This window comes from Orbicella franksi, chromosome 9, assembly GCF_964199315.1.
Source record: "Orbicella franksi chromosome 9, jaOrbFran1.1, whole genome shotgun sequence".
Taxonomy (NCBI): domain Eukaryota; kingdom Metazoa; phylum Cnidaria; class Anthozoa; order Scleractinia; family Merulinidae; genus Orbicella; species Orbicella franksi.
The window spans coordinates 15,356,400-15,383,867 of record NC_138153.1 but is presented as its reverse complement, the minus strand read 5'-3'; the positions used below and the strand labels follow the sequence as shown (position 1 = coordinate 15,383,867).

The 27,468-nt window shown below is 39.5% G+C and overlaps 1 protein-coding gene across 1 annotated transcript; it reads right to left on the bottom strand.

Annotated features, from left to right (window-relative positions):
• Nucleotides 1–11,240: 11,240 nt before the first annotated feature.
• LOC145498504 (uncharacterized) lies at nucleotides 11,241–15,420 on the bottom strand. The gene is made up of 3 exons (XM_081478427.1): nucleotides 15,046–15,420; nucleotides 13,191–13,487; nucleotides 11,241–12,203 (listed from the first exon to the last, which is right to left on the bottom strand). Exons 1-3 carry the CDS (start codon nucleotides 15,418–15,420, stop codon nucleotides 11,742–11,744), a joined length of 1,134 nt encoding a protein of 377 aa, XP_081334553.1. The 3' UTR covers nucleotides 11,241–11,741.
• Between the last annotated feature and the right edge of the window lie 12,048 nt (nucleotides 15,421–27,468).

Below are 27,468 nucleotides of genomic sequence, written 5' to 3'. Positions count from 1 at the left end.
ATTATTTTTTCTTGGATCAGAAACTCAAAAAATGATCAATTGTGACCATGTAATTGTTTAGCGTGTGGTTTTGCTATTTTTTCCAGTTACATTTTTACAAACTATACCCAATAAGCCTATCCAAGATTGTAGAAATTACGTACGCAATATATCAGGGACTTTCCAAGAGACGATTGTACAAGGAATATGTCAAAAACAACAGTCAACAATGCGCCAGGGGTTAATTTGCTCTAAACCTGAGCCCGCGATGTAGTCACGTGATACTGATAAGCGGATAGCTTGTAGTGACAACTGTCAGTTAACAATAGCTTGGACGCCCAAAATCAAAGATGTAGCTATTGTAATGGCGCTACTCTCTCAGTTTTAAAGGTATTGGCGTACGGACGGACGTACGTACGTACGTACGGACAGTCACGTGACAAACAAAATTTTTCAGATCGATGGGTTACCAAATTTTCTAAGGTATGGGGCTCCGCTCGCGCGCCTTCGGCACGCAGGAGCTCCGCCATTAGTAACGACTAGCTGTGGTTCATCACGTTCCGCGAGGCAAAACAAAAAGGAACATCTTCCTGTAGTCGTTATGTCAATAGCGTTATACCATCTGTCATTTGGCAGCTACCTAACCTGTTTTTGTAGGCCTAGAAACTTTGCTATGAGCAATTGCATATTGCTTTGTATGTATTGGCATTATCGGACAATCTAGTCCATAATTTTAGCGTGTGTTAGTAATTGTACCTTTCCTTAAACATTTTCTGAGGTGGCTTTGGAGTCCGATTCTTGATCGGCAGATGCGGTGACAAGTCCTGGCTCATGACGTTAAACTGACCCAGTAGTGGGGCTCATTTGTGAGGAGCAACTGAGCTCGGGGAGATGTGGAGTAACCCCTTAGCCACTATTCAGCTCCCAGGTCCATCCTGACCCGGGATGGTAGCACCTGCTCAGGGTCCCTTGCCAAGGGTTACTTAGCACCCACTGCCTTGCGGATGGCTAGGGATAGCTTAAGGCTAAGGGAGTCAACCCTGACAGAAAAACCGGAGTGGTAGCCCCGTAGGCAGCCTGGTGAATATTATCCAGTCGCTGGCAGCTCCTGCAGTCGACCTGGTCCCAAATGTACTGGCCATGCCTTTCCTTTGAACAAGACTAGCGAGACCGAGAGAGGGATTCTGGTGCTGGGCAAACCAGTCTCCTCTTAATTTTGCCCAGGCTTAGCAACTGGAGAGGCAACTTCAGCATGTTGTATGGCCTTGCCTGGCATGACATCAAACCGGGGAGTGGCAGTTACCGGATCTAAGTCAGGGCCCGATTGGCGTAGGGCTGGGCGCCAGGGAGGGCCTATTTAGTCCCACTAGACAGCTACCGCCCGCTTCAAGCTGAGCAGCCCTCAGCCAATAAGGTGCTGTCCCGCCATGGTTCACCTGTCCTGTGTGGGTGCATAGGTCTTAGGCTTGGAAACAGGCTGACAAGTGGACCACAATTCCTTCACCCATGGATAGAGCAAGACGGAAAAGCCCAACTCTCAAGTTTGGGAGCTGGAATGTTTGAACGATGACGACTGGCTTGAACATGGACATACGAGATATTGATGGCCCACGCAAAACTGCTGTGATTAGCAGTGAACTAGCAAGACTCAATGTTGACATTGCAGCTCTTCAAGAAACACGTTTAGCAGACCACGGCAGACTATTGCTTTAAGGGAGCAATATCACCGCGGGATGATCCATCTCACAAACTATTAGCCATTTTTTTTTTAAGTTTGTCGTCCTTAAAGGGGTGGCCAATGGTCCTTCAAAAACCAGGGGCGTAGCCAGCATTTTTCAAAGGGGGGGTCACACTGTGCCAAAATGAGGGTACTCACCAGATTATCATGTCGTTTTCGCCACCGGTTGTAGCTTGTTTGCTTAAAAGATGGCTCACAAAGGGGGAGGGTCATAGACACCCCAGGACTCCCTAGCTACGCCCCTGAAAACAACGGGTCTCGCAAAATTTTCGGGTTTCGCAGTCTCGTTGTTTAAGCGGTGATGTGCGTCTCGCAGTCTCAATTTTTTGCAAGGCTAAGAAAGTCTCGGCGTACCGATTTGTTTGTTTGATTTATAAATTATTCCTGAACGTCTTAGAATCTGAACGTGTCGAGCTGGCATTAAAAACGCTTTGAAGTCTCGGGCTTGCAATTGAAGAACGAACATTTCTGGGCCCGCAGAGAAAAACTCTAGTCTCGCCTTCTCGCAAAGTCTCACATTTACCCTTCACCACAAGAGTGGAAAAGCGTTAAAAAAAATTAAAACCGATCACTGAGATTCGAGCCATCTTCAATTCATTTCCCATAACAGCCATTTTGTAAATGTACAAATGTAGTTGTTGTAAGCTACTTGCAAGCCAAAATAAGCATTATAGCCTATAAATACAAATTGTTGTAAGCATTCATTACAAGCCAAAATGACACACAGTTAAATTAAATAGGAATACATAATATTATAATAGTGATCGCAAGATGCGAAAAACCGGAAAAGCTACTTACACTGACTGGGGGAAAGCTCCTCAAACCAAAACTAACTGCAAATTACCTAGGCCTCTGGAGTTTTCAGGCGAATTAAACTCTTATCTAATGTTAAGTTTCAATAATATTAATTATTATTCAAAACTGGGTCATTGGACCATGCAATTCAAGAGTTTTCATTGGCTTAGCCGTTATGATACAAATATGGAAAGCGTAAGCGTATATTTTGGGGCGTTTTAAGTTTTTATTTTATTTTACTTTTCTACATTTTGGCGGCGTTTTCAATAAAACAATTATTTCACTCGCGCTTGTTGGGTATGAGATGATTATAGTCAACTCATATCCAACACGCGCTCGTGGAATAATTGTTAATATGAAAATATAGCTTTTTAATCCACCGAAAAAGAGAGCCCCTTAATTGTTTGTGTTGTTAATAATTGAATAGTTCCCGTCTGTAGAATGTTCTGAGTTCTTCGAAAAACAACTGAAATTGATTGAAACCTTCTGAAATTCCTTGTAAAATGTCACCGAAAATAGAGCGAACAGGAAAAATGTTAACCACTCTCCTAAGTTACTGGTGACATGTTGTGGGTAGAATTCATTTGTAGCGTTGAACAGCAACCAAGGAGCCTTGTAGAGAGGGTTTCCACGTAGTGAAAGGTGATTGGTTGTCCAAACTTTCAAGATCACGTGAATGATACCGGTGACGGTCAAGACACAAGTTATCAGGAGTCGAGTGACAAACATTCCCCATGAGTTCATTGAGAGTTTGGCGAGTTGAAATGTGACTGCGGATTCCAGAAAACAGTATGCAATTCCACAAAGGCCAATTACCAAACTTCCAGTAAAATGAACGATTCCCAGCTGCCCATACTCCTAACAGAGGGAGAAAATGAAATCAAAACGGTTTTTTGATGATTTTTGATTGTATGTTCGGCCTAACAGAGCACAACCTAAACGAGATAACGATTACAAAAATACAATTTATGTTCATACAGCGCTTTGTGTCGTCAAAAATTAGATTTCTCTTTCGTCTTAGCGTAATTATTAATGCTTTTACATGAAGAAAGGCAAAACACGTTGAATGATTGACCACAATATAACGGAATCTGTAGATCTCTTAAATTTGTCTATACGTGTCAGGACTTCACTCAGTCATCATTCAGTGGTTTATTTCCATTCGAAGAATGTACTTTGCGACGAGTTGTTGTATTTCTGGCGTGCTGAGTCACAAACCCCAGTTAACAGCGGATAACCAAAGTTGGCCTTTAAATGGAAATAAATACATGTCCCGGCGACAGACATGGTATTTTTTCTTCTAAAGAGTGCTTTAAAATCGTTAAGTATTTAGGGCATTTTCCTGTTAAAATCAAGGCCAAGCAGCATTTCCAGTACAAAAGGAGGACGGATTCTCGGCTCGTTATACAAATACTAAGCAAGTAAGCAGGGGGGGGGGGGCGGGGAAAGGGGAAGCAAGGCGAAAATTATAGTAAATGTATGGAAAGAGTGGAGAATCTAATGTTTAACAAATCATGGAAAATTAGAGTTTTGAAGTATTAATGAATTGAAGACTAAAATTACTAGGTAAAAGAATTCACAGATTACATTTGAGGGAAACAGCCTCGCTAGAAAAGCAAGTCGAAAAGCAAGTTGAAAATGGCGGGAAATTTTACAGACATCTGTATGAAAAATTAAAAGTGCAATTCTTCGCCTGACAGCAAATCTTTGTTCTTCAAATTTGCTCACAAAAAGAACCTTCTGCTGGGTATCTTTTCCTTGTTACTCATTAAATACTCAGAAGGTCAATCACTCTATTTCTTTTCATACTTCTATGCTGTTCTGGTATCATTGTTTTTTCCTTGTGGCTCGTCAATGGGGGGAATGCTTCGCATTTTGTGGGGATGAAGTGCTCTTCTCCTCACACTTTTGCCCCCATAGACTCGATTTCCGGAGGCACAACTCTCTCCGTCTCTACCCCATGGAGCTAGGTTAGTGGAGGCCAACTCCCTCCTCTCTACCCAGGAATGCTCACAGTGGCACTGAGAGAACGCCCACTTCCTCCTCTTTATCCACTGTGTGCATCCCCTTGGGCTGTAGGTTTTGTGTTTCTTCACACTCCAGGAAACAAGGGGAAGTTGATTAATCGATATATGTAGCCACCAATCAGATGTGAAGTAAAAACGCAAAAAAAAAAAAAAAAACAGACAAAATTAACAGTCTCACTCGATCAGTCACGAAACTATCCTTCGAGCGCTTCGCCTTTCTAAAACCATCGTTACCCTGTAGTTTTCACATTACTAAATCTTGTAACCACTTAATAACACCTCAGACATTATTTTTTCTCCACTCGAACTCTTCGTAAATATAACGGAAAGCGCCACATCAAAATGGCGCGAAAGATCGACAGCCTGAAATTAACATAAGAAAAATGTTTATGGATCAGTATTTTGCCTTCGAATTTCGTAACTGCCTAAATCTGTTCAGTACGCAACTCTGTCTAATATCATGCTCAGACTAAATATGTAATTCCAGCGATCAGTCGAAAAAAAGAAATACGAAAAATCTGCCGTCGTTGCCTGCGTTCTTTAACATATGCAGAACTTAGCTTGGTCATTCTCTATTTTCCAATTGCCATTAATTTACTCTGTTTGCCCCCCAAATTTTGCATAAACTATTGTCGTGAAATGCTCTTGGGAGGTCTTCCTATTCCCAAGAGCATTTCACAACAATAGTTTACGCAAAATTCGGTGGGCAAACAGAGTGACTTATGGGCAATTGGAAAATAGAGAATTTCATGTTGTTTCTTTGCAGAAGACAGCTCCGACTCTCAGCTACCCTCTTCCTCGTGTAGACGGGCCTTATTAAATGCTCTCAGAAATGGTGTGGCACACAATATCTAAAGGAATCTGAGTTTTGCTTGCATTTTTAACTTACCTCTCCCCTTGGAAAGCGGAAATTCCCAGCGATAGACACGCCAATCATAGATCCGATTCCAAAAGTTATAGATGCCACCCTTAAACGATAGATTAATCTCGTATTACTTTCCTTGACACTTGTGGAGGCCATTTCAACTTGCAGAAAGCGCACAAACACTGTCATGAGTCCAACAAATGCTACTGTATCAAGAAACTGGTTGAAGATGGAGCCTTGTGGCTCAAAAGCGGCTGTTTTGCTAACACTCGAGAGAACTAGCTCGACATCTTCTTGACAAATCGCGATTATGTAGGAAGATATCATGCCTAAAACCAGGAGAATTGACCAGGAAAGGGGAAGAAATCGGAGGCCTCGTGAAATAGTTACCATTTACACGCTGTAGACACACTAAAATTTGCAAGTTACTGGTTGTCTATATCACTGCACATAGTAAAACATTAGAACCCCCCGAAACAGCTCAACACGTTGCATCGTTTAAGGCCAAGTTCAGACGCCATACTTCACATGAGCCGAGTCGAATGCTAAGCAGGGAGAACAAAGGATCTTTCTCATTTGCATTCGATTTGGTTCATAACGTCGACCCTGTCAGAGCTCCAGGCAGTTTAAAAAACCCACCCATTTACAACTATCTGCACGCATCTAGCTGTATATTATCAGCATTAGATAGTACGGAATGAAGGCATTAATAAATGATGATGATTCTCATCGACAAGAATGCATGTAGAACGCACATTGTAACAGAAAAAAGAGCTTTAATTATAACAGTCCTAGCTTACCACAATAGATGCTTTTTTCGACACAGAAGCGAATCGAACATCATCTTCTGCCCTCAAGCTAAACAATGAAAACAAAAACCGTCTGAAAAATTATCATACTAACACTGGTTCGATGAAAGCCGCGCTAAAACTACACATCTTCGGCCCTTTACAAAGATTCAACGTCCTTCTGACGGATTGGTACGGCATTAAAAGAGTTCTGTAGTTTATTTCTATCTCAAATCTTTGCGGACTATTATAATTTACTTAAAGTAAACTTTTTTCCTTGAAGGGAGACACAAAACATAATATTTTGAACAAAACATTTTTAAAAGATTAAATCCTGAAATCACCAACAAGATCATGATTTTTGTGATCTTGAAAATCCCGGTCTTAGTCATGCTCGTTCGTATTTAATTACCTACAACCTATTTGATTATGTTCTAGCTTAATGAATAGTCATTTTTAACGATTCATTAAAATTTGAGAGCAACTTTGTTTATCAGAAAAGTCATGGCTCTAAGTATTGAAGCTTGAGCCCTTAATTATGTTTATCTCCGGTGGCCTCACCTAGCTTGTGAGGTCCTGACAGCAAATCACTGCAAAAGGCTCATCTTGGCCCAAGATGAGCCAAAAGCCTGGTCTCTCTTGGCCCAAGCCTGAAATGCATAACATAACATAAGTAAGTAGTCTGTGTGGCGGTAGACGCAAATTTATTCCCCGCAAGTAACCGACACTGAATACCGGCGTGTTATTTTCGTCTACAACGCAGACTGAATGTTCCCGATCTGCCGACGAAGAATGTCTAAAGAACATTTGCAAATTTAAATTTCAAGTGCTTCGTCGCAACACCGTTATTTCACTTAACCTTGGTGACCCCAAAAGCCTAAAACTATTTATGAAGATAATTTTATATTTTTCCTACCAGAAAATAAATTTGAGTATTTTACACTGTTCTGCAAGGGAGACATAGTAGTAGTCTTCTTGCCTTCACGCAAGTTTTAACCGAGCTGTTAATCTGATTATCACGGAGGGGCCAAACCACCCCCCAAATGTTTCGTCAGTTCTTGGGTATTTCACATTATTTCACATTACTTAAGTATTGACTCTTTCTACACCAAACTTGGCAGATGAGCAGGAGACCTATTGCCAATTATATTTACGTGAAAAATGTCAGTAAATGTCAAAGTTGTGACGTCACAGCGATGACGTCATGTTTTTTGCCACTTTTGAAGTTTTTAATATGCATATTTTTACAATGTGTTCGAAAGAGCACATCAAGGGGAGTTGAAACCTGAAAAAATTTTGTCCATATCACAAAAATTAAATGAAATATGGCATTTTTAAATATGAAAAACAACAAAATATGGGGTCCCCCCCTGAGAAAAATCCCCAAATTGGAGCTGTAATTTTGTTCCAGCAAATGCACCTATGTTGCACATGTGATGTGCCAGATGACTAAAGCAAAAATAAAGAAGAAAATCGAAATAAAAAATTATCCCTCTAGTGTTATTGCGTTAAAATTAGTTTTGTTACGTCATAACCTGTGACGTCATCGTTTTTTTACTGTTAATACCAGCCTAACAAAGCCAAAAATCAAATTTCTAAAACCATACGATTTTTGACAACATCAAACTTTCTATTTTTCTAGATTGTTAGCCTTCCTAGAAAAAAGTGAAAAAATAAACTAGAGAGACTGACTTAAGAAGGACAGTATGGTTAAGCAAATTCCGGGGGGACAGCAAAAAATATTTAATTTACCATATCTCAAAAAATAATCATTATAGCAAAAAACGGTTTCCGGCATTTTACTCCTCAAGTCAAGGCTTTTCCAATGACAATCTTTACATCAGATTTTACAAAAAATTATAGCACGTTTTGGTGACGTCATCAATTATGACGTCATAATCCGACATTTTGTCACAACTTCCAAATTAAAATAAACTGGAGAACAAAGAAAGCTCATCTGCCAAACTTGGTTCAGAAATATGTAAACCAAGCAAATATAGCCTTCATGAAACATTAGGGGGGGGGGGTTGGCCCCTACGTGATACGCAGTGGAGAACAACATAAGATTTAAACGAATTAAAGAACGAAAACATGTTCAGTAGTGCTCGGCAACATAACTCAGCCAAACTGAAACACAGCCAAGAAAACTTCAAACAAGTAGCTAACAAGTACAACAGGGCGAGAACGGTCTGGCCCGCTTCAACAACAGTTTTAAAACACACAGATCAAGTAAAACGTATATCTGAGCGAATTCGCAAAAACATGCCCGCAAGGTTTTCGCCTGGATTCGGAAGCCCGAATCCAGGCTGAGCCAGCGACCTTAAACCCCGGGCCAGGCTGGGCACATACCCAATGACTGGCCTATCTGCTGGTGGTTTGCTGGCGGACAGCAGGGAGAGGGGAGGGTGTCTTGTACTGACACCCCCAACTAGCTAGACCTTGAGTTTTCAGTGTTAAATAAGCTTGATATTGACTGCGTTTCGGGGTATTTTACTCAGTTGTTTGACCTTGTTTGAGGCTTCTGTGTTGACATGGCACCCTGCTGGAGTGGTTTATGCCACTTGCATGCGTGAGGGGCCAATCTCCTAGCCAGAGGAGTGGTCAGAGGACTTCTGGCCGCTGGGACTGTCTTTGAGTCAATGCGGGCATTTTTTTGCGAATTCGGTCATATATATAAAACGACAAATATCAACAAGTCTAATAATTATGAAATGACATTCATAAGTAAAAAGAACTAAAATAAATCCCTGGAACATATTCAAGGTACGAGGGAGCGAGTAAACTCTTTCACTACTTTAGCATCAACCACGTGTTCCTTGTGCTTGGTCCAAATCATCTTCGCGTTGGTTGAAGTTATCTTTGTTTCGGTCCAATGATACGGCGACTGTTCAGGGATCTTTTCACCAGCCTTTCCAACACTCTCCTGGTCTCCTGTATCAGTGTAACACCCTTTCGTTGTTTCTTTACTCAAACATAAGCGGAAGGCCGTCATCGAGAGTCAATAGGCGAGCTTTTGACTCTCGATGGCGGTTAGGTAATTAGATATCAGTAGGTAATTATTAGTAGGTAATTAGATAATTAGATAATTAGATTCACGACCCCTCAAGCATGTAGTGCTTAAACGATAATCGTGTTTTCAATAAAGGATTTTACTTTACTTTACTTTACTTTGCTGAATAATTAGTAGCATGTGCACGCGTGTTTTGGAACATATTTGCAATTCAAATATTAAATGTATAACTGAGATATTCGCGCCAGATTAAAGCAGGTCAGTATTATAGCAAAGATTTGAGTTTAAATTTTCACTGGTTTCGACTCTGAGGGGTCCCCCATATTATAAATACTTTGTAAAACGATTTACTGTTTAATATGGCACTTAACGTTCGTTTTTCCCTTTTTATAAGCCTACAAATGCTGTAAAATAGTCTAATAAAGTTGAAACATAAAAGAAAACATTCGAGTCATTATTAGCCAATCCGAATGCCTAAAAGAAGAGATAACGTGAAAAATGGCAAAGATTGCGACAAACCTCTACTATAAGAAGATTCATCGCTCTTTTAGCCAGTGAGGCAAGGTTAACTGGTGTACTAACTAACTAAGTCAGGTCTCGACATATTTGTAGTTCTTGAACCTCGCAGGGATAACCAAGGTCAAAGTCGTACATTTTTATCGTAGAATTCCAATACCACTTTGTTGCTATATTAGTAACGACTACCTGTGGTTCATCATGTTCCGCAAGGCAAAACAAAAAGGAACATCTTCCTGTATTCAGTATGCCAACAGCGTTATACCATATGTAATTTGGCAGCTACCTAACATGTTTTCGTAGGCCTAGAAACTCTGCTATAAGCAATTGCATATTGTTTTAAAGACCAATATCACCGCGGGATGATCCATCTTACAAACTATTAACCAATTATTTTAAGTTTGTCGTCCTTAAAGGGGTGGCGAGTGGTCCTTCAAAAACCAGGGCGTTGCCAGGATTTTTCCAAGGGGGGGAGGGGTCACATTGAGCGAAAATGAGGGTACTCAACAGATTTCCATGTCGTTTTCGTCACCGGTTCTAGGTTGTTTGCTTAAAAAAATGGCTCACAAAGGGGGGGGGGTCATGGGCACCCCAGGACTCCCCTATCTACGCCCCTGAAAACCACGGGTCTCGCAAAATTTTCAGGTTTAGCAGTCTCGTTGTTTAAGCGGTGATGTACGTCTCGCAGTCTCAATTTTTTGCAAGGCTAAGAAAGTCTCGGCGTACCGATTTGTTTGTTTGATTTATAAATTATGCCTGAACGTCTTAGAATCTGAACGTGTCGAGCTGGCATTAAAAACACTTTGAAGTGTCAAGCTTGCAATTGAAGAAGTAACATGTCTGGGCCCGCAGAGAAAAACTCTAGTCTCGCCTTCTCGCAAAGTCTCACATTTACCCTTCACCACAAGGGTGGAAAAGCGTTAAAAAGAATTAAAGCCGATCACTGATTCGAGCCATTTTCAATTCACTTCCCATAACAGCCATTTTGTAAATGAATAAATGTAGTTGTTGTAAGCTACTTACAAGCCAAAATAAGCACTATAGCCCATAAATACAAATTGTTGTAAGCATTCATTACAAGCCAAAATGACACACAGTTAAATTAAATAGGAATACATAATATTATAATAGTGATCGCAAGATGCGAAAAACCGGAAAAGCTACTTATACTGACTGAGGGAAAGCTCCTCAAACCAAAACTAATTGCAAATTACCTAGGCCTCTGGAGTTTTCAGGCAAATTGAACTCTTATCTAATGTTAAGTTTCAATAATATTAATTATTACTCAAAACTGGGTCATTGGACCATGCAATTCAAGAGTTTTCATTGGCTTAGTCGTCATGATACAAATATGGAAAGCGTAAGCGTATATTTTGGGGCGTTTTAAGTTTTTATTTTATTTTAGTTTTCTACATTTTGGAGGCGTTTTCAATAAAACAATTATTCTACTCGCGCTTGTTGGGTATGAGATGATTATAGTCAACTCATATCCAACGCGCGCTCGTGGAATAATTGTTAATTATTATATGGCTCTGTCTCATGAGGACTGGGAACTATCAAATTCACGAATTTGATTGGCTGAAATCGATATTGAAAGCGGTTTAGATTTTCCCATCTAGACCGGCATCTAGACCGGTAATTTTTTGCAGTGAAAAAGTTACAAACTAAAATGCAAAATCATTGACTATTTTCATCTAACAATATTTATTTATGGAAGTGCCAAAAAGCCTGATGAGAAAAAAAAGTGAAGAGGACGAGCAAACTTTGGCAGAATTAAATTCAGCTAATCGCCGTTCGCAAGCAAAATGTCAGCTAGTATAAACCAGTTACATTAAACGAATTAAATTGCTCTTGTTTGCGCCATATAATAAACATCTTATTAACCGAGCTTAGTCGGTCTGTATGGGAGAATCTTGACCTCGGGTGTGATTCGGTCAAGATTCTCCCATACAGACCTCCAGCTCGGTTAATAAGAGCTAAATATGAAAATATAGCTTTTTAATCCACCGAAAAAGAGAGCCCCTTAATTGTTTGTGTTGTTAATTATTGAATAGTTCCCGTCTGTAGAATGTTCTGAGTTCTTCGAAAAACAACTGAAATTGATTGAAACCTTCTGAAATTCCTTGTAAAATGTCACCGAAAATAGAGCGAACAGGAAAAATGTTAGCCACTCTCCGAAGTTGCTGGTGACATGTTGTGGGTAGAATTCATTTGTAGCGTTGAACTGCAACCAAGGAGCCTTGTAAAGAGGGTTTCCATGTAGTGAAAGGTGATTGGTTGTCCAAATTTTCAAGATCACGTGAATGATACCGGTGACGGTCAAGACACAAGTTATCAGGAGTCGAGTGACAAACATTCCCCATGAGTTCATTGAGAGTTTGGCGAGTTGAAATGTGACTGCGGATTCCAGAAAACAGTATGCAATTCCACAAAGGCCAATTATCAAACTTCCAGTGAAATGAACGATTCCCAGTGTCCCATACTCCTAACAGAGGGAGAAAATGAAATGAAAGCGGTTTTTTGATGATTTTTGATTGTATGTTCGGCCTAACCGCGAAGCACAACCTAAAGGAGATAACGATTAAAAAAATACAATTTATGTTCATACAGCGTTTTGTGTCGTCAAAAATGACACTTCACTTTCGTCTTAGCGTAATTATTAATGCTTGTACATGAAGAAAGGCAAAACACGCTGAATGACTGACCACAATCTAACGGAATCTGTAGATTTCTTCTATTTGTCTATACGTGTCAGGACTTCACTCAGTCATCATTCAGTGGTTTATTTCCATTCCAAGAATGTACTTTGCGACGAGTTATTGTATTTCTGGCGTGCTGACTCACAAACCCCAGTTAACACTGAGCGGATAACCAAGCTTGGCCTTTAAATGGAATAAACGGGCTACATGTCCCGGCGACGGACATGGTATTTTTTTTCTTCCAAAGAGTGCTTTAAAATCGTTAAGTATTTAGGGCATTTTCCTGTTAAAATCAAGGCCAAGCAGCATTTCAATTACAAAAGGAGAGCAGATTCTGGACTCGCTGTACCGATACTAAGCAACTAAGCAGCTTTGCACAAAATGAAATCGACTTTTTCAAGGTTTCTGATGCCATCTTGCCTGGGGGGAGGGGGGGGGGTGCTGCAAGGGAAAAATTACAGTAAATGTATGGAAAAAGTGGAGAATCTAATGTTTAACAAATCACGGAAAATTACAGTTTTGAAGTATTAATGAATTAAATACTAAAATTACTAGGTAAAAGAATTCACAGATCACATTTGAGGGAAATAGCCTCGCTAGAAAAGCAAGTCGAAAAGCAAGTCGAAATTGGCGGGAAATTTTACAGACATCTGTATGAAAAATTGAAAGTGCAATTCTTCGCCTGGCAGCAAATCTTTGTTCTTCAAATTTGCAGTACCTTCTGCTGGGTATCTTTTCCTTGTAACTCATTAAACACTCAGAACGTCAATCACTCTATTTCTTTTCTTACTTCTATGCTGTTCTGGTATCATTGCTTTTTCCTTGTGCCTCGTCAATGGGGGTAATGCTTCGCATTCTGTGGGATGAAGTGCTCCTCTCGTCACACTTTTGCCCCCATAGACTCGATTTCCGGAGGCCCAACTCTCTCCGTCTCTACCCCATGGAGCTAGGTTAGTGGAGGCCCGCTCCCTCCTCTCTACCCAGGAATGCTCACAGTGGCACTGAGAGAACGCCCACTCTTTATCCACTGTGTGCATCCCCTTGGGCTGTAGGTTTTGTGTTTCTTCACACTCCAGGAAACAAGGGGAAGTTGATTAATCGATATATGTAGCTACCAATCAGATGTGAAGTAAATACGCAAAACAAAAAACCAAACAAAATTAACGGTCTCACTCGATCAGTCACGAAACTACCCTTCGATCGCTTCGCCTTTCTAAAACCGTCGTTACCCTGTAGTTTTCATATTACCAAACCTTGTAACCACTTAATAACACCCCAGACATTATTTTTCTTCACTGGAACTCTTCGTAAATATAACGGAAACCGCCACATCAAAATGGCGTGAAAAATCGAGAGCCAGAAATTAGCATAAGAAAAACATTTATCGATCAGTATTTTGCCTTCGAATCTCGTTACTACCTAAATCTGTTCAGTACGCAAGTCGGTCTAATATCCTGCTCAGACTAAATATGTAATTTCAGCGATCAGTCGAAAAAAAGAAATACGAATAATCTGCCGTCGTTGCCTGTGTTCTGCAACATATGCAGAACTTAGCTTGGTCATTCTCTATTTTCCAATTGCCATTAATTTACTCTGTTTGCCCCCCAAATTTTGCATAAACTATTGTTGTGAAATGCTCTTGGGAGGTCTGCATATTCCCAAAAGCATTTCACAACAATAGTTTACGCAAAATTGGGTGGGCAAACAGAGTAAATTATGGGCAATTGGAAAATAGAGAATTTCGTGTTTTTTCTTTGCAGAAGACGGCTCTGACTCTCAGCTACCCTCTTCCTCATGTAGACCGGCCTTATTAAATGCTCTCAGAAATGGTGTGGCACACAATATCTAAAGGAATCTGAGTGACGACAAGGGGCAAGGAAAAAAAAAAGGAAAATAGATAGTTATCATCACAGCTTGAGATTGTACTATAGAAACAAAAAACAGACCAAAGGCATGTGGTACATTACAGGTAAAATGAGTTATGCATCTGACAGGAGATTAGAAATAGACTAATGGGTAGGAGATAGATACCGATAGGTATAGAAAATATAATCTAAAATAATAATTAAATCCTCAAATATCTTGTAAGAGGTTTCCATTTCTTTATATCTCCACTTTTTGTTTGTATTTCATATTGTGATTTTAGTGTGCATATGAAATGCGTAAGATTTGGATGATCATCTTTTGTTTTAGCGAGCCATACGTGATATCGTGCTAAGAGAAAGCAGTAATTGATAAGAAGCGCAAATTGAGAGATATCTGGCCTCAGACCCAAAGCAGTAATATTTGTCAAAGCATAATCTCTAGGAAGTAAATTTAAGTTTTTCAGCCATTCAGTAAGTTTATTCCAAAAGTGAGATGTTTGACAGCATGACCAAAAAAGATGAATTATTGACTCAGAGGAGGTATGACAAAAACTGCACTTTCCATCGCCCTGTAGACCTATTGTAAATAAAACGTTATTGGTTGGTACACGTCTATGTAAGAATTTAAACGGAAACTCTATCAGCTTAGTGCTCTTTGTGCATTTTTTAGCTAAAAGATAGGCAGCAGTCCAATTTATGTTGCCATTTATTGGTAGGCCACAATCCTCTAGCCACTTCTTTTGACTTGACTTTGGCATTCTTAACTTACCTCTCCCCTCGGAAAGCGGAAATTCCCAGCGATAGACACGCCTATCATAGATCCGATTCCAAAAGTGAGAGACGCCACTCTTAAACGATAGATTAATCCCGTGTTACTTTCCTTGACACTTTTGGAGGCCATTTCAACTTGCAGAAAGCGCACAAACACTGCCATGAGTCCAACAAGTGCTACTGTATCAAGAAACTGGTTGAAGATGGAACCTTGTGGCTCAAAAGCGGCTGTTTTGCTAACACTCGGGAGAACTGGCTCGACATCTTGTTGACATATCGCGATTATGTAGGAAGATATCGTGCCTAAAACCAGGAGAATTGACCAAGAAAGGGGAAGAAATCCAAGGCCTCGTGAAATAGTTACCATTTACAGGCTGTAGACACTCTAAGATTTGCAAGTTACTGGTTGTCTATATCACTGCACATAGTCAAACATTAGAACCCCCGGAGACAGCACAACACGCTGTATCGTTTAAAAATCAAGTGCCATGGCAACTTTATCGTTATACCATCTGGCCAGTTCAAAATGCGTGAAAATTACGGTCGAATCACGTCACTTGAAACAAGATGTAAAACAATAAAAATGTAAGCAAGATATAAATTCCCAACCATATTTATTCGTTGTAATAATGGGTAAAAAGTTAATGGCAATATTTAAGAAATAGGTGTTGGGTAATTCGAAATATAATATTGGAATATTTTAGGTGTTTAAAACATGTTGCCTTTCTTATCGTTGTTGACGTGTACGCAGGTGCTGCGTTTCCTAGGAACTAGTCCTTCAGCGAAATATGTGTAAATTACTTGACTGTTGTTACACTGGAAATAGTACCGTGTAATCTAACTATTTTGAATGTAGTATCTACTTGAATAATTTGTTAGCCGATTCTTTGTAGGATGCCTTGGTACATTCATGTTCTGCGAGCACCGTTGCTGCACTACATGTTTTCGGTTCAGCTGCGTTGTCCAGCAACTCGTTTGTTTACTCACGGGTGTCGATCGAGAAAAAGAAATAAAAATTGAAATCTAGATTTTGGAAGCGCTCTTTTTGGAATTAGTCGCGTTAGACTCCTTAACTTATTTCTAGTCTCCTGTCCAATTTTTCAGTCAAACCTTGGCCTTTTTACTGACCTTTTCAAGGAGTTTGATAGCGATGTTTAAGTAATTTATTCCTAGTTCGCACTTCGACCCAAATAAAGAAAAGATTCCTTACAATAGCAGCGGCACCTCGTTAGAGGATGTTTGTACCAAGAGCACGTCCAGTTAACGAGATGGATAGTTTTAACTGGAAATCCCGCCCACGAAGCTGGGAGTTTGGAAACCCATTCCTTGTAACACTTATGTTGTATGAAATATTTAACAACAACTTTTATCCAAGGTTTCGCGAAGAGCTACCATTTACACGCTGTAGACACACTAAGATTTGCAAGTTACTGGTTGTCTATATCACTGCACATAGTCAAACATTCAGAACTCCCTGAAACAGCTGAACACGCTGTATCGTTTAAAATCAAGTGCCACGGCAACTTTATCGTTATATTATCTGGGCAGTTCAAAATGCGTGAAAGTTACAGTCGAATCACGTCACTTGAAACAAGATGTAAAACAATAAAAATGCAAGCAAGATATAAATTCACAACCATAGTTTTTCGTTGTAATAATGGGTAAAAAGTTAATGGCAATGTTTTAAGAAATAGGTGTTGGGTAATTCGAAATATAATATTGGAATATTTTAGGTGTTTAAAACATGTTGCCTTTCTTATCGTTGTTGACGTGTACGCAGGTGCTGCGTTTCCTAGGAACTAGTTCTTCAGCGAAATATGTGTAAATTACTTGACTGTTGTTACACTGGAAATAGTACCATGTAATCTCACTATTTTGAATGTAGTATCTACTTGAATAATTTGTTAGCCGATTCTTTGTAGGATGCCTTGGTATATTCATGTTCTGCGAGCACCGTTGCTGCACTACATGTTTTCGGTTCAGCTGCGTTGTCCAGCAACTCGTTTGTTTACTCACGGGTGTCGATCGAGAAAATGAAATAAAAATTGAAATCTAGATTTTGGAAGCGCTCTTTTTGGAATTAGTCGCGTTAGACTCCTTAACTTATTTCTAGTCTCCTGTCCAATTTTTCAGTCAAACCTCGCCCTTTTTACTGACCTTTTCAAGGAGTTTGATAACGATGTTTAATTAATTTATTCCTAGTTCGCACTTCGACCCAAATAAAGAAAAGATTCCTTACAATAGCAGCGGCACCTCGTTAGAGGATGTTTGTACCAAGAGCACGTCCAGTTAACGAGATGGATAGTTTTAACTGGAAATCCCGCCCACGAAGCTGGGAGTTTGGAAACCCATTCCTTGTAATACTTATGTTGTATGAAAAATTCAACAACAACTTTTATCTTTTAACTTAGTGTTATCCTAAACTTTTAATCGGTAAGAACGAAGATTGTAACTTTTATATTGCTCACGTTACCTTATTTAGGTCAACCACTTAACCCTTAGAATACCAAACTTTCGCCAAAAAATACCGTTTGTAAGCGTTCAGTCAGGTTTTTTAGCTGCCATGACGCTAAATAAGCCTAAGTTTTGCTAAAAAAGAAAGCTTTTTTTTTTACTAAAAGGAGAGATTTTTCGAGGATTTAGGTATAAAATTGAGCAAAACTTCAAGTCCGGGCATGCGCATAAGCCAATTTTTTTTTGTTTTTTTTGTTGTTTTTTTTTTGCCATTAACCGTTCTCAATTTCGTTTGTTGGCTCTTTCCTTTCTGTTTTTCTCGGCCCTTTTACACTGGCTACCTTTTGCATTGTATGTTCTTTCTGGCTGCAGTGAAAAGTTGGATGTTAATTACGGGCGAAGCCTAGAAATGGACCTTGATCAATCATAGGCGTTGTGGACCATTTTACCACCGTTTTTGCACCAAAATTGATAACGTTGTTTTTTGATTTGCGACGTCGGAATGTCGTCGATATCTAAACCTGACCATTGTGCGGAAAGGGCTAGCCTAGCACTACTATCTGCTTATCAAGAATATCTGATGACATTTAAATTGATGACGTCACAAGTGGTACAAAGAGCACGACCATAAATTACGCATATATGCGTAGTTGGTATTCAAAGGGTTAAGAATAGTCGGTTAAAATCAAGGCCTAAAAAATGTTTTAGTCAGCCTCGATAACCTCGAAGGAAAATATGCTAAGTAGCTTGGTGCGAAGTCGCAATAGAACCTTATTCGAACTGCGCATGACATTACGTTAGCCTAATTGACAGTTTGACATTGATTTGATGGATGACGTGGTTGTCCCTTTAAAAGGAACGTGACAAGTTTGCTCCTCGTAGTTTTAGTAATTGCTGTAACCAGTCAAGAGTAGCAGTAAGAGAACGTTGTGAGTATTGTACCGAAGTCATCAATGGTGGAACTAAAAAGAGAAGCAACCAAACAAAGAGTGTTGAAGTGATCGGCTAATTTCCCCAAAGGTCGCTTCAACAAAGAACAATAACGATATGCTGTCCGGGCCATTACCAGAAGTGGATATGATTTCCTGTACTCTGATTGGCTCAGGCAAAACCAAAACATTGTCTGGACCGCGAAAGGGACTAAGACCGAGAGGAATGGCGAGCGAAAAGAAATCTATGTCGGCGGGGACGTCGCATAACAAACTACAACAATAATACGGTGGAATCCTCCCCATCTATTAATCTCGCGATCTCCGGAACCTGCGAATAATTCGAACTAGTAGGCGTTTTACTTGGATTCGCTTTATTCGTGTAATTAATTTTACTCCCGATTCGAACCAATTTTCTCCTATCGTATAAAAGCTTAGTTTCGATAAAATTAAGATAAACTGTACTAATGCGACTTACTTTGAACGAGGTATCGTTCCACAACCCAGGACTGCCGAAGATCAACAAAGGCTGATTTTGGCCTCGACAGCGCTGATCACCACTTTTAATTTAAGCTAAACTGTTTGCTGTTGCAATATGAAAGGTAATCCAGCTGAAATATTGATTTTATATCATCTCTATCAGGTAATGAAGACAGTTGCAGTAATGTGGATTTTTGTGAATTTTCTATTCATTTCTTTTCTTAAATCTTGACCCTTTTGCAACATGTGCTCTGGGGCAGTGAATCTCAACAATCTCAACTTTTTGTGATTCAATGTAGAACAGGTTAGAATTGTTTTAAAACGGGAAGTTTCTTTCATCCTTTCCATGTGTCATATCATATATGGAAGTTTTTCAGTGAGTTTTAGAAGAAGATGCTACCAGTGTCCTTAAGCAAAAGTTCCAATATTTTATTCAGATTGTATGAATTCCTTGTGCGTTGGAAAGATAGGTAATAAAAGTGAATGTTCACTTTTATCCAGGTTTAAAAATATTGTATGCCACTACACTATTATAATTTAACTACGCCATTTTAGATATCTCTCTTTGCTGCTGCCTCAGACACTTCCCTCTTCTGCACACCAAAATTGTCACAGGATTTGTGTTCTGTGTACAAGCAAGGTTATTAAACAGCCACTAATTCACTAAAAACATTTTCAGTTTTTTTTATTCAAAAGCTACTTCACTATAAGCATTTATTAGTCATTTGATTATGTCATTTTCACCATATTAAAACTTCATTTTCCTCTTTTATTGCTTTCTTGTCATAACCTGCAAGACATAAATGATTGTGAAGTTAGTGACCAATATAGTTAATCCACACTTATAGCCATCAAAAGTGAAATTCAATCAGTATTATTTTACATGATGTCATCATACTACACTGAATTTTTGGAATATCATAGGGGAAGATACCATAATTTTCTCAAAGCAGGTACTAGGCCAGTACATGCCAGATCCTTCACATGACCCCCAACCATATCCAACTTTCTGGGAGTAAATTTTCACAAAGACCCCTTTATTAACAAGAAGCAAGGTTCACTTTCTTATCTTTTATTTTTATCCATAATGATAAATCTAGAATTGATAGATCTGTATTTAAAGGGGACTTTTTGTGGCTGTGTTTTTGTTCAAAATAAGGAAGTATCAAATTATATTCAAATTTTCAGCCAAGTTTTGTTGTACCTTACCACAGCTACATGTATCAAAAGTGAATTTTATACGTACTCTTATTTCCATGTCTTGAAAACCATCAGTGGAAGATCCTATTGACCTAATAGCATTTCTTATTTTGGTCACTTTTTTGAAGCTTTCTCCTCCTTTCGCAACATGCAAAAGCCAGTTGCAAGGAATGACTGCACCACCTCCTGCTCTTTTATTTTTCACCCATTTCTGTGTAACAGTGGGTTTCATTGACGCCTTTGGCTCTCCGGTTATTATTCTTAAAAGAAAATGTAACAATTAATATTGATATACCTGAATTCCTCCTGTGCATGACTTAAAAAAATAGACATGAAAAAAATATACACAATATAAATAATACCCCTATTTTTCCTTTATCCATGCATCACAACTCATTACTTGTTTTTCAGCATGCAGAATTACCTTCAAGCAAACTTGAAGAAGCTAGTCATAAAAGGGGATAAGTGACGATTTTGGTTGCTTTTCTTTTTTCTTGCTCCAAATTAGCTGAATTTTTGCATGTGGTCTTCAATGTAATAGAAAAACGTGGTTCTGTATTTTTGTCGCTGGTTTTTGCTTTGTTTTCGAGTTAAAACGTAGGCAAAAAACTCGGCTTTTCCTAGCCATGTCTTTAGGAGTTTATTTGTTGAACAGCAAACAGGCAGACTGTTTATAGTGTATGAAGTCAAAACCGAATCCCACAGCATATAGAGCGGAAATCTGGGAACGGATTGTTTACCCCGGTTATTGTGACGTGAACACAACACGTGAATCGATCGAGCGTCAAACGAAATGCCATCAAACAAAAAAGAGATGTGCCGCATTAGAGCTCTGTCAACTAATATCTTAAGCATTGTTTTAAAGTACCTTGTATGCCTACCTGGTGGTTGAGAGGCATCATAAAGCCTCGATAAACCCGTAAGTCATCAGCACGTTTTAAAGAATCAAAATGTGTTCTGAAACTTCGAAGGCAGCTGATATACCGTAATCGTGTTATCGGCGTTCGAAGTCAGATCGAGCCAGGTAGCAAAGTCCAAGAGCAGTTCTTGCCCAAGAAAAATACCCTCTGGTGAGTTGTGGCCCATTTGCCAAGCGTTGCTAGCGTCAAAGTTTGGAAAGCGAGAACTGGTTTTAGACTTATAAAATTTGTCTTGTATCGACCGCCATGTTTTCCCGCGCACGAGGTGTAAAAACCCTTCCCGGCATGCATTGCGATTACGTTTTGCGGACGTTTCTCGAACTGGTAACTAGATTTAAACATAATAATGGCCAGCAAGTGGCGATCGATTGTAACAGATCTGTGATCCAGTTTGCGTTGATTTTATTTCAAATCGGCATGATTTGTAGTGTTTTGAGCTTCTGGGATCAGGGGACATGCAGATGTATGGAGACCCGTACGTTGCGCAGAAGGGTTAATCTGTTAATCTGTCAGCCCTATTTATAGAGCGTTTTCACGTGGAGTCATCAAATTCTTAAATCCAAAACTAAACAGCCACCAAAGTTGTTATCCTCATCAGGCATAAAGGGTACCAGCGCATTTTGAACTTGGAAGTTATGGCGGTGCGTGACATAAAGCTACGATCGCGTTTGTCGAAAACTATGTTTTATCTCGTGATTTTTTAGCCATTGAAGACGTTGCCGTATTTGGAAAAGTGCTTGTTGAAATGTTTATTTGTTTCATTTTATTTTTATTTACACCTTTTTTTGACCTGAAATCAACATTTTTGAGCTTATACGTTGCGTGAAATTACCATTTTCAGGAGCCCATCATGGGCTCCTACCATTTTGCTGTTTTCTAAGTGAAACCAACATCCTTGCCGTCACGCGTCAACGTGAAATCAACATTTAAACCTTTTTTGACCTAAAATCAACATTTTTGAGCTTATACGTTGCGTGGAATTGACATTTTGCTGGTTTCTAAGAGAAATCAACCTCCTTGCCGTCATGCATTAACGTGAAATCAACATTTTAACCCGTATTTAGACCTGAAATCAACATCATTAAGCTTATGCGTTGCGTGAAATTGACATTTTGCTGGTTTCTAAGTGAAATCAACCTCCTTGTCGTCACGCGTTAACGTGAAATCAACATTTAAACCTTTTTTGACCTAAAATTAACATTTTTGAGTTTATACGTTGCGTGAAATTGACATTTTGCTGCTTTCTAAGTGAGATAAAAGTCCCCGCGGTCGCGGCGGGCCGATCCTTTGTTATGATAAACCGAGGCGAGACTTCGACTTATAACAAAGGCTTGGCTTGGTTATTATAACAAAGGATCGGCTCTGTTTATCATAACAAAGGCCCGGCTTCGTTTATTTGCAGCTTCGGCGGGAAAAGGGCGTTAGGTATTTTAATCAAAAGCGAACTTTGTCGAAAACGCTCCAAATTTCGCATAGAGTTTTGTTGAGGTATGTTTAGCAATGTCCCGTAGTTTTTCCGCTAAACTTTGCTTCGTTTTCAGGATATTGCGTATGCAAAAAACCACTCGGTTTTCCTAGCGGCGTCTTTATAAAGCGAAGCAAAAACCAGCGGCAAAAATACAGGAACACGTTTTTCTATTACATTGAAGACCACATGCAAAAATTCAGCTAATTTGGAGCAAGAAAAAAGAAAAGCAACCAAAATCGTCACTTATCCCCTTTTATGACTAGCTTCTTCACTTGTGGATTCTTTTTAGGGGTGGAGGATATTTTTTTTGTATTCTTTTTGGCTTTATGGAGGGAGGAGGATAGCATTGGGTATTGGTTTTCTTTTAAGTTTGTGGAATTGCATTTGTTACTTAGGTTGATAGCCAAGGTAAGGGTAGGAGAAGGCTGCTGATCTCTAGTTGAATCTGCAGTTTGGATCAATCAAAGGAATAGTTCATTTCTTAGCCAAGGCTAATACAGGTTTTTTTCTTTTCAAAAACAAAAAGATGTCAATCAAACCCCAATTACAAATCACGACCACAGTGTCTGTGCCCACAAAAGCACTAGGCAAGTTTTTCACATCTCTGTAGGCGAAACCTTACGTCAGCTGTGCAGCGCGAGTTTGGAAACCCACGTGAAACAGAGGTTAAGCAATTTACAGACTTCTTCTGCCTGTTATTGTTTATAAGCTTATGTACAATGTAATAGTGAAATACACTTACCCTTCAATCTTCTCAACAGTCCCGCTTTCAATTTCCTCCACAAATGTCTTGTTCAAGAAATACTGAACTCTTCCGACGGTTTTGCCGACAACTTCGCGGATTTGGTAGAAAAGCCTCTTTCTGAAGAGGCCTTATATCTTATCTACAGTGTTTCTTGAGGAAATCGTGGTGCTTTTCCATTGCCTGTCGGGGAATAAAGGAAACACAGCTTGAAATCGGGTCCACTACATGGTCAGCGCGATCGGTTAATAACAGACGCATGTGGCGAAACTACAATATTTCATCTTTAAAAACCTTGGACCAAGCGACGCAGTCGTGGACCAATACAAAAATACCACCAAATGAAAGCAAATTTTATAGACATTAACGACATATTTTTCCAAAGAGGAAAAAAATTGCAACGTACCTGATTTTTCCATCTATTTGGAGTCTTGTCGTGTAAAAACCAGAGCAAAAATAGCACAAAACAGTGAGGTTTTTTCCTCGAAACTCGAAGACGCTTCGCTTGCCGCCATTTTTTCCACACTCAACTAAAACTTCATTGTTATATTGTACTGTGTGCAAAGCCTTGTGGGAAAAGGCTGCTTTAAGCCCCGAAAAGGGCTCGGAAGGGACTTTGTATAGTGTGCCTAGCTTTGGCGGCCACATTGCCATTTCTCATGACGTCACCGCATATCCATTTCTGGCAATGGCCCGGACTTTCTGTGAATATTTTGTAAAAATTTCGCGGAATCTCCATCCAAAATTTCCGCATTCAATTCTTTTATGAAGTGCTCTTCGCTCGACATTTTCGGTCTGTAATTTACATCTTCTTGGTATGTACAACGCATTCAACCTTCAAAATTACATTTGCATTTTTTACTAAATTCATACTGAACAATATAGGAAACCATGGCGCTGAAAACACCATCGCACCGCATTTGATCAAGGCTGATTTTCCCAAATCCTTTCGAGACTGTGCTATGAAATTTTCATACAATAAAATTCGTTTGAAAAGCACCCTCTTTCATATACTCCGCGAATCTCAATTGCTAAAATTCTTCCGATTATAAGCCCCCTTACCAATGAGATATAATCTATTCAGAGTTGCGGCCCTCGGCGATAGCAGCTTGTAATAGAAATTGTTTACAAGAGGGGATTCCATCTCAGTGGTGAAAACTGAATCGTGACATTGTAACTGAATTCGTCCTTTCGCGAACATTTCCTGGTCAGAAAGAATTTCTCCTGCAATTTAGAAGTTCTTGGTGAAAGTGAAATCCTGAACAGTCTAGCTACATAACGTAACCAAGTCGAAAGCTTGTGAAAACTTGTTGAACAATTTACCGGCCAAATAGAGGTTTCTTTATTTCTAAACGTCGACCCTATCAGAGCACCAGGCAGTTTAAAAAACCCACCCATTTACAACTATCTGCACGCATCTAGCTGTATATTATCAGCATTAGATAGCACTGAATGAAGGCATTAATAAATGATGATGGTTCTCATTGACAAGAATGCATGTAGAACGCACATTGTAACAGAAAAGAGGGCTTTGATTATAAGAGTCTAGCTTACCATAATAGATGTTTTTTTCGACACAGAAGCGAATCGAACATCATCTACTGCCCTCAAGCTAAACAATGAAAACAAAAACCGTCTGAAAAATTATCATACGAACACTGGTTCGACGAAAGCCGCGCTAAAACTACACATCTTCGGCCCTTTACAAAGATTCAACGTCGTTCTGACGGATTGGTACGGCATTAAAAGAGTTCTGTAGTTTATTTTTATCTCAAATCTTTGCGGACTATTATAATTTACTTAAAGTGCACCTAACCCCCAAATTTTTTTTTCGCTAAAACAAATCTAGACTTTATTTGAAGCATTTGGGCGAAGAAATTTTTGAATTTGGTTGAATCCTCGATTTTCTATGCTCTTTCAAAGTCGCGATTAAGTGTTTCACGACCGCGTTTTAGGGAGTCTGGGGCGGCGGTACCTGATGACGTCTACCCAGGAACCAAACACAATGGCGCCTCAGTCAACTCACTGTATTTGCTCGAGAAAATAGAATGCAAAACTAATCGTTCCGATGTATTTTGGGACTAAAACGTCCAAGTTTTGTCTCAGAATCATTTCTTTTTCGTCACTGGAGTCAGAGTTAAGTTTCGATTCGGAAGGCTCCGAAATAAACTTCGATCGAGCACGTTCGACAACTGTGAACTCACTGCTTAGAGCTTTGAGAGCAATTTGCAATATTTCAAGCGACGACGGGGAAGACGTCTTTGCGGACGAGTTGCTTGTATATTAGGAATGGAAAGCTAGATACGAAGTGGAGGAGCAGGCAAACGAACAGCAGGAAAGAAAACTCAAGGACTATTTTGGATGGTAATTTCGTCAACTAAACATAAGATTCCCACGCGTGTTTATAGCCCGTTTACATTTGTCCTTACCGAGAATGTATTTTGTCAAGGTTCTGTTAAATCCAGTTTGTGTTTTACTTTCAGTTGAATGCTTCATGCTTATAAGAGCGACGTACGTGTTGCAGTTTTCGAGACTTGATGACCTCCAAAACATTGGCTTCGATCGATTGAAAATCGTATTGTTTGGAGCTGTATTTTTGAAGCTGCGGGAAGCAAGGCGGAAGGAAACATTTCATACAATTACCGATTTCACATTGTCACACGTTTTAAGTCATAACTCCAAATAACCAATGTAAATTGTTCTCAAAGTTTGCAGTGAAATTCGTCGGATAAGCGAAAAGGATGTGTTCCCTAAGCGGTCCGCAGATAATGTTACGCGGTCATATTTTCGACGCTATTGCACAGAATCTTTGTCACACTGCTGATTTCCAAACCTTCGAAAAACTCTGTGAGTCTAACAATTTTGTTATCATGTAATTCTAGAGGATTAATCTTCGACTTTCATCTAAATCGAAAGAGAAATATGTGTTGGTCAGCGGCGTACAGTTGCGACCTATTTACGTATCAGTATAACGCTTCTTGATCATGACCGGATCACACAACTTTGCCGGTTATGTTATAAATACTGCGGGATTGGAAGATATAGGCTGTCGGTGGTATTTCTACAAATTGCTGGTTAGTTTTAAGCAGAAAATTTATGAAAACAGCGTTCGAAAGTCTGCGGAACAAATTCCAGTGAGAGTTCTTCAATGGTTCTCACAGATTCAGTTCGCTTGTTTCGGTTCGACAAAATCAACCATCGTTTACGTCTTTATTGCACCATTAGCCGATCATCGCCAGTAAATTGTACAGTATACCTTTCTTTAAATCTGGAATGTTGCTGCAACAGCCGATAGCACCTCTGGAAGGCGTTTCTGCGCACTTTTCGAATGTGTATTGCACCATCCTGAAGGAGATGAGAGGAAATGAGATATCCAACCTTCCTGGGTAGACGTCACAAGAGCCGCTGGACCCATTCTCCTCAAACTCGGTCGTGAAACAAAATGGCGGTGTTTTGGAGCTATTTTCGAGATTTCGTCGTGGCACAGAAAATCGAGGATTTAACGGAATCCAAAAATTTTTTCGCAGAACTATTTCAAATAATAAGTAGATTCTTTCTAGCGAAAAAAAAATTTTGGGGTTAGGTGCACTTTAAAGTAAACTGTTTTCCTTGAAGGGAGACACAAAAACATAATATTTTGAACAAAACATTTTTAAAAGATTAAATCCTGAAATCACCAACAAGATCATGATTTTTGTGATCTTGAAAATCCCGGTCTTAGTCATGCTCGTTCGTATTTCATTACCTACAACCTATTTGATTATGTTCTAGCTTAATGAATAGTCATTTTTAACGATTCATTAAAATTTGAGAGCAACTTTGTTTATCAGAAAAGTCATGGCTCTAAGTATTGAAGCTTTAGCCCCTTAATTATGTTTATCTCCGGTGGCCTCACCTACAATTGTAGCTTGTAAGGTCCTGACCGCAAATCACTGCAAAAGGCTCATCTTGGCCCAAGATGAGCCAAAAGCCGGGTCTCTCTTGGCCCAAGCCTGAAATGCAAAACAAGTTACATAACATAAGTAGTCTGTGTGGCGGTAGACGCAAATTTATTCCCCGCATGTAACCGACGCTGAATACCGGCGTGTTATTTTCGTCTACAACGCACCCTGAAGTTCCCGATCTGCCGATGAAGAATGTCTAAAGAACATTTGCAAATTTAAGTTTCAAGAGCTTCGTCGCAACACCCTTATTTCACTTAACCTTGGTGACCCTAAAGGCT

Excerpts from the sequence above, each read along its gene's own strand:
- LOC145498504 (XM_081478427.1), bottom strand. The coding sequence starts at position 15,420 with ATGGTAACTATTTCACGAGGCCTTGGATTTCTTCCCCTTTCTTGGTCA. Across the intron at positions 13,488-15,045 it reads TTCCGAGGGGAGAGGTAAGT|TGTGAAGAAACACAAAACCT; the intron begins TAAGAATGCCAA and ends TGTTTCCTGGAG. Across the intron at positions 12,204-13,190 it reads GAAGTAAGAAAAGAAATAGA|GAGTATGGGACACTGGGAAT; the intron begins GTGATTGACGTT and ends TCCCTCTGTTAG.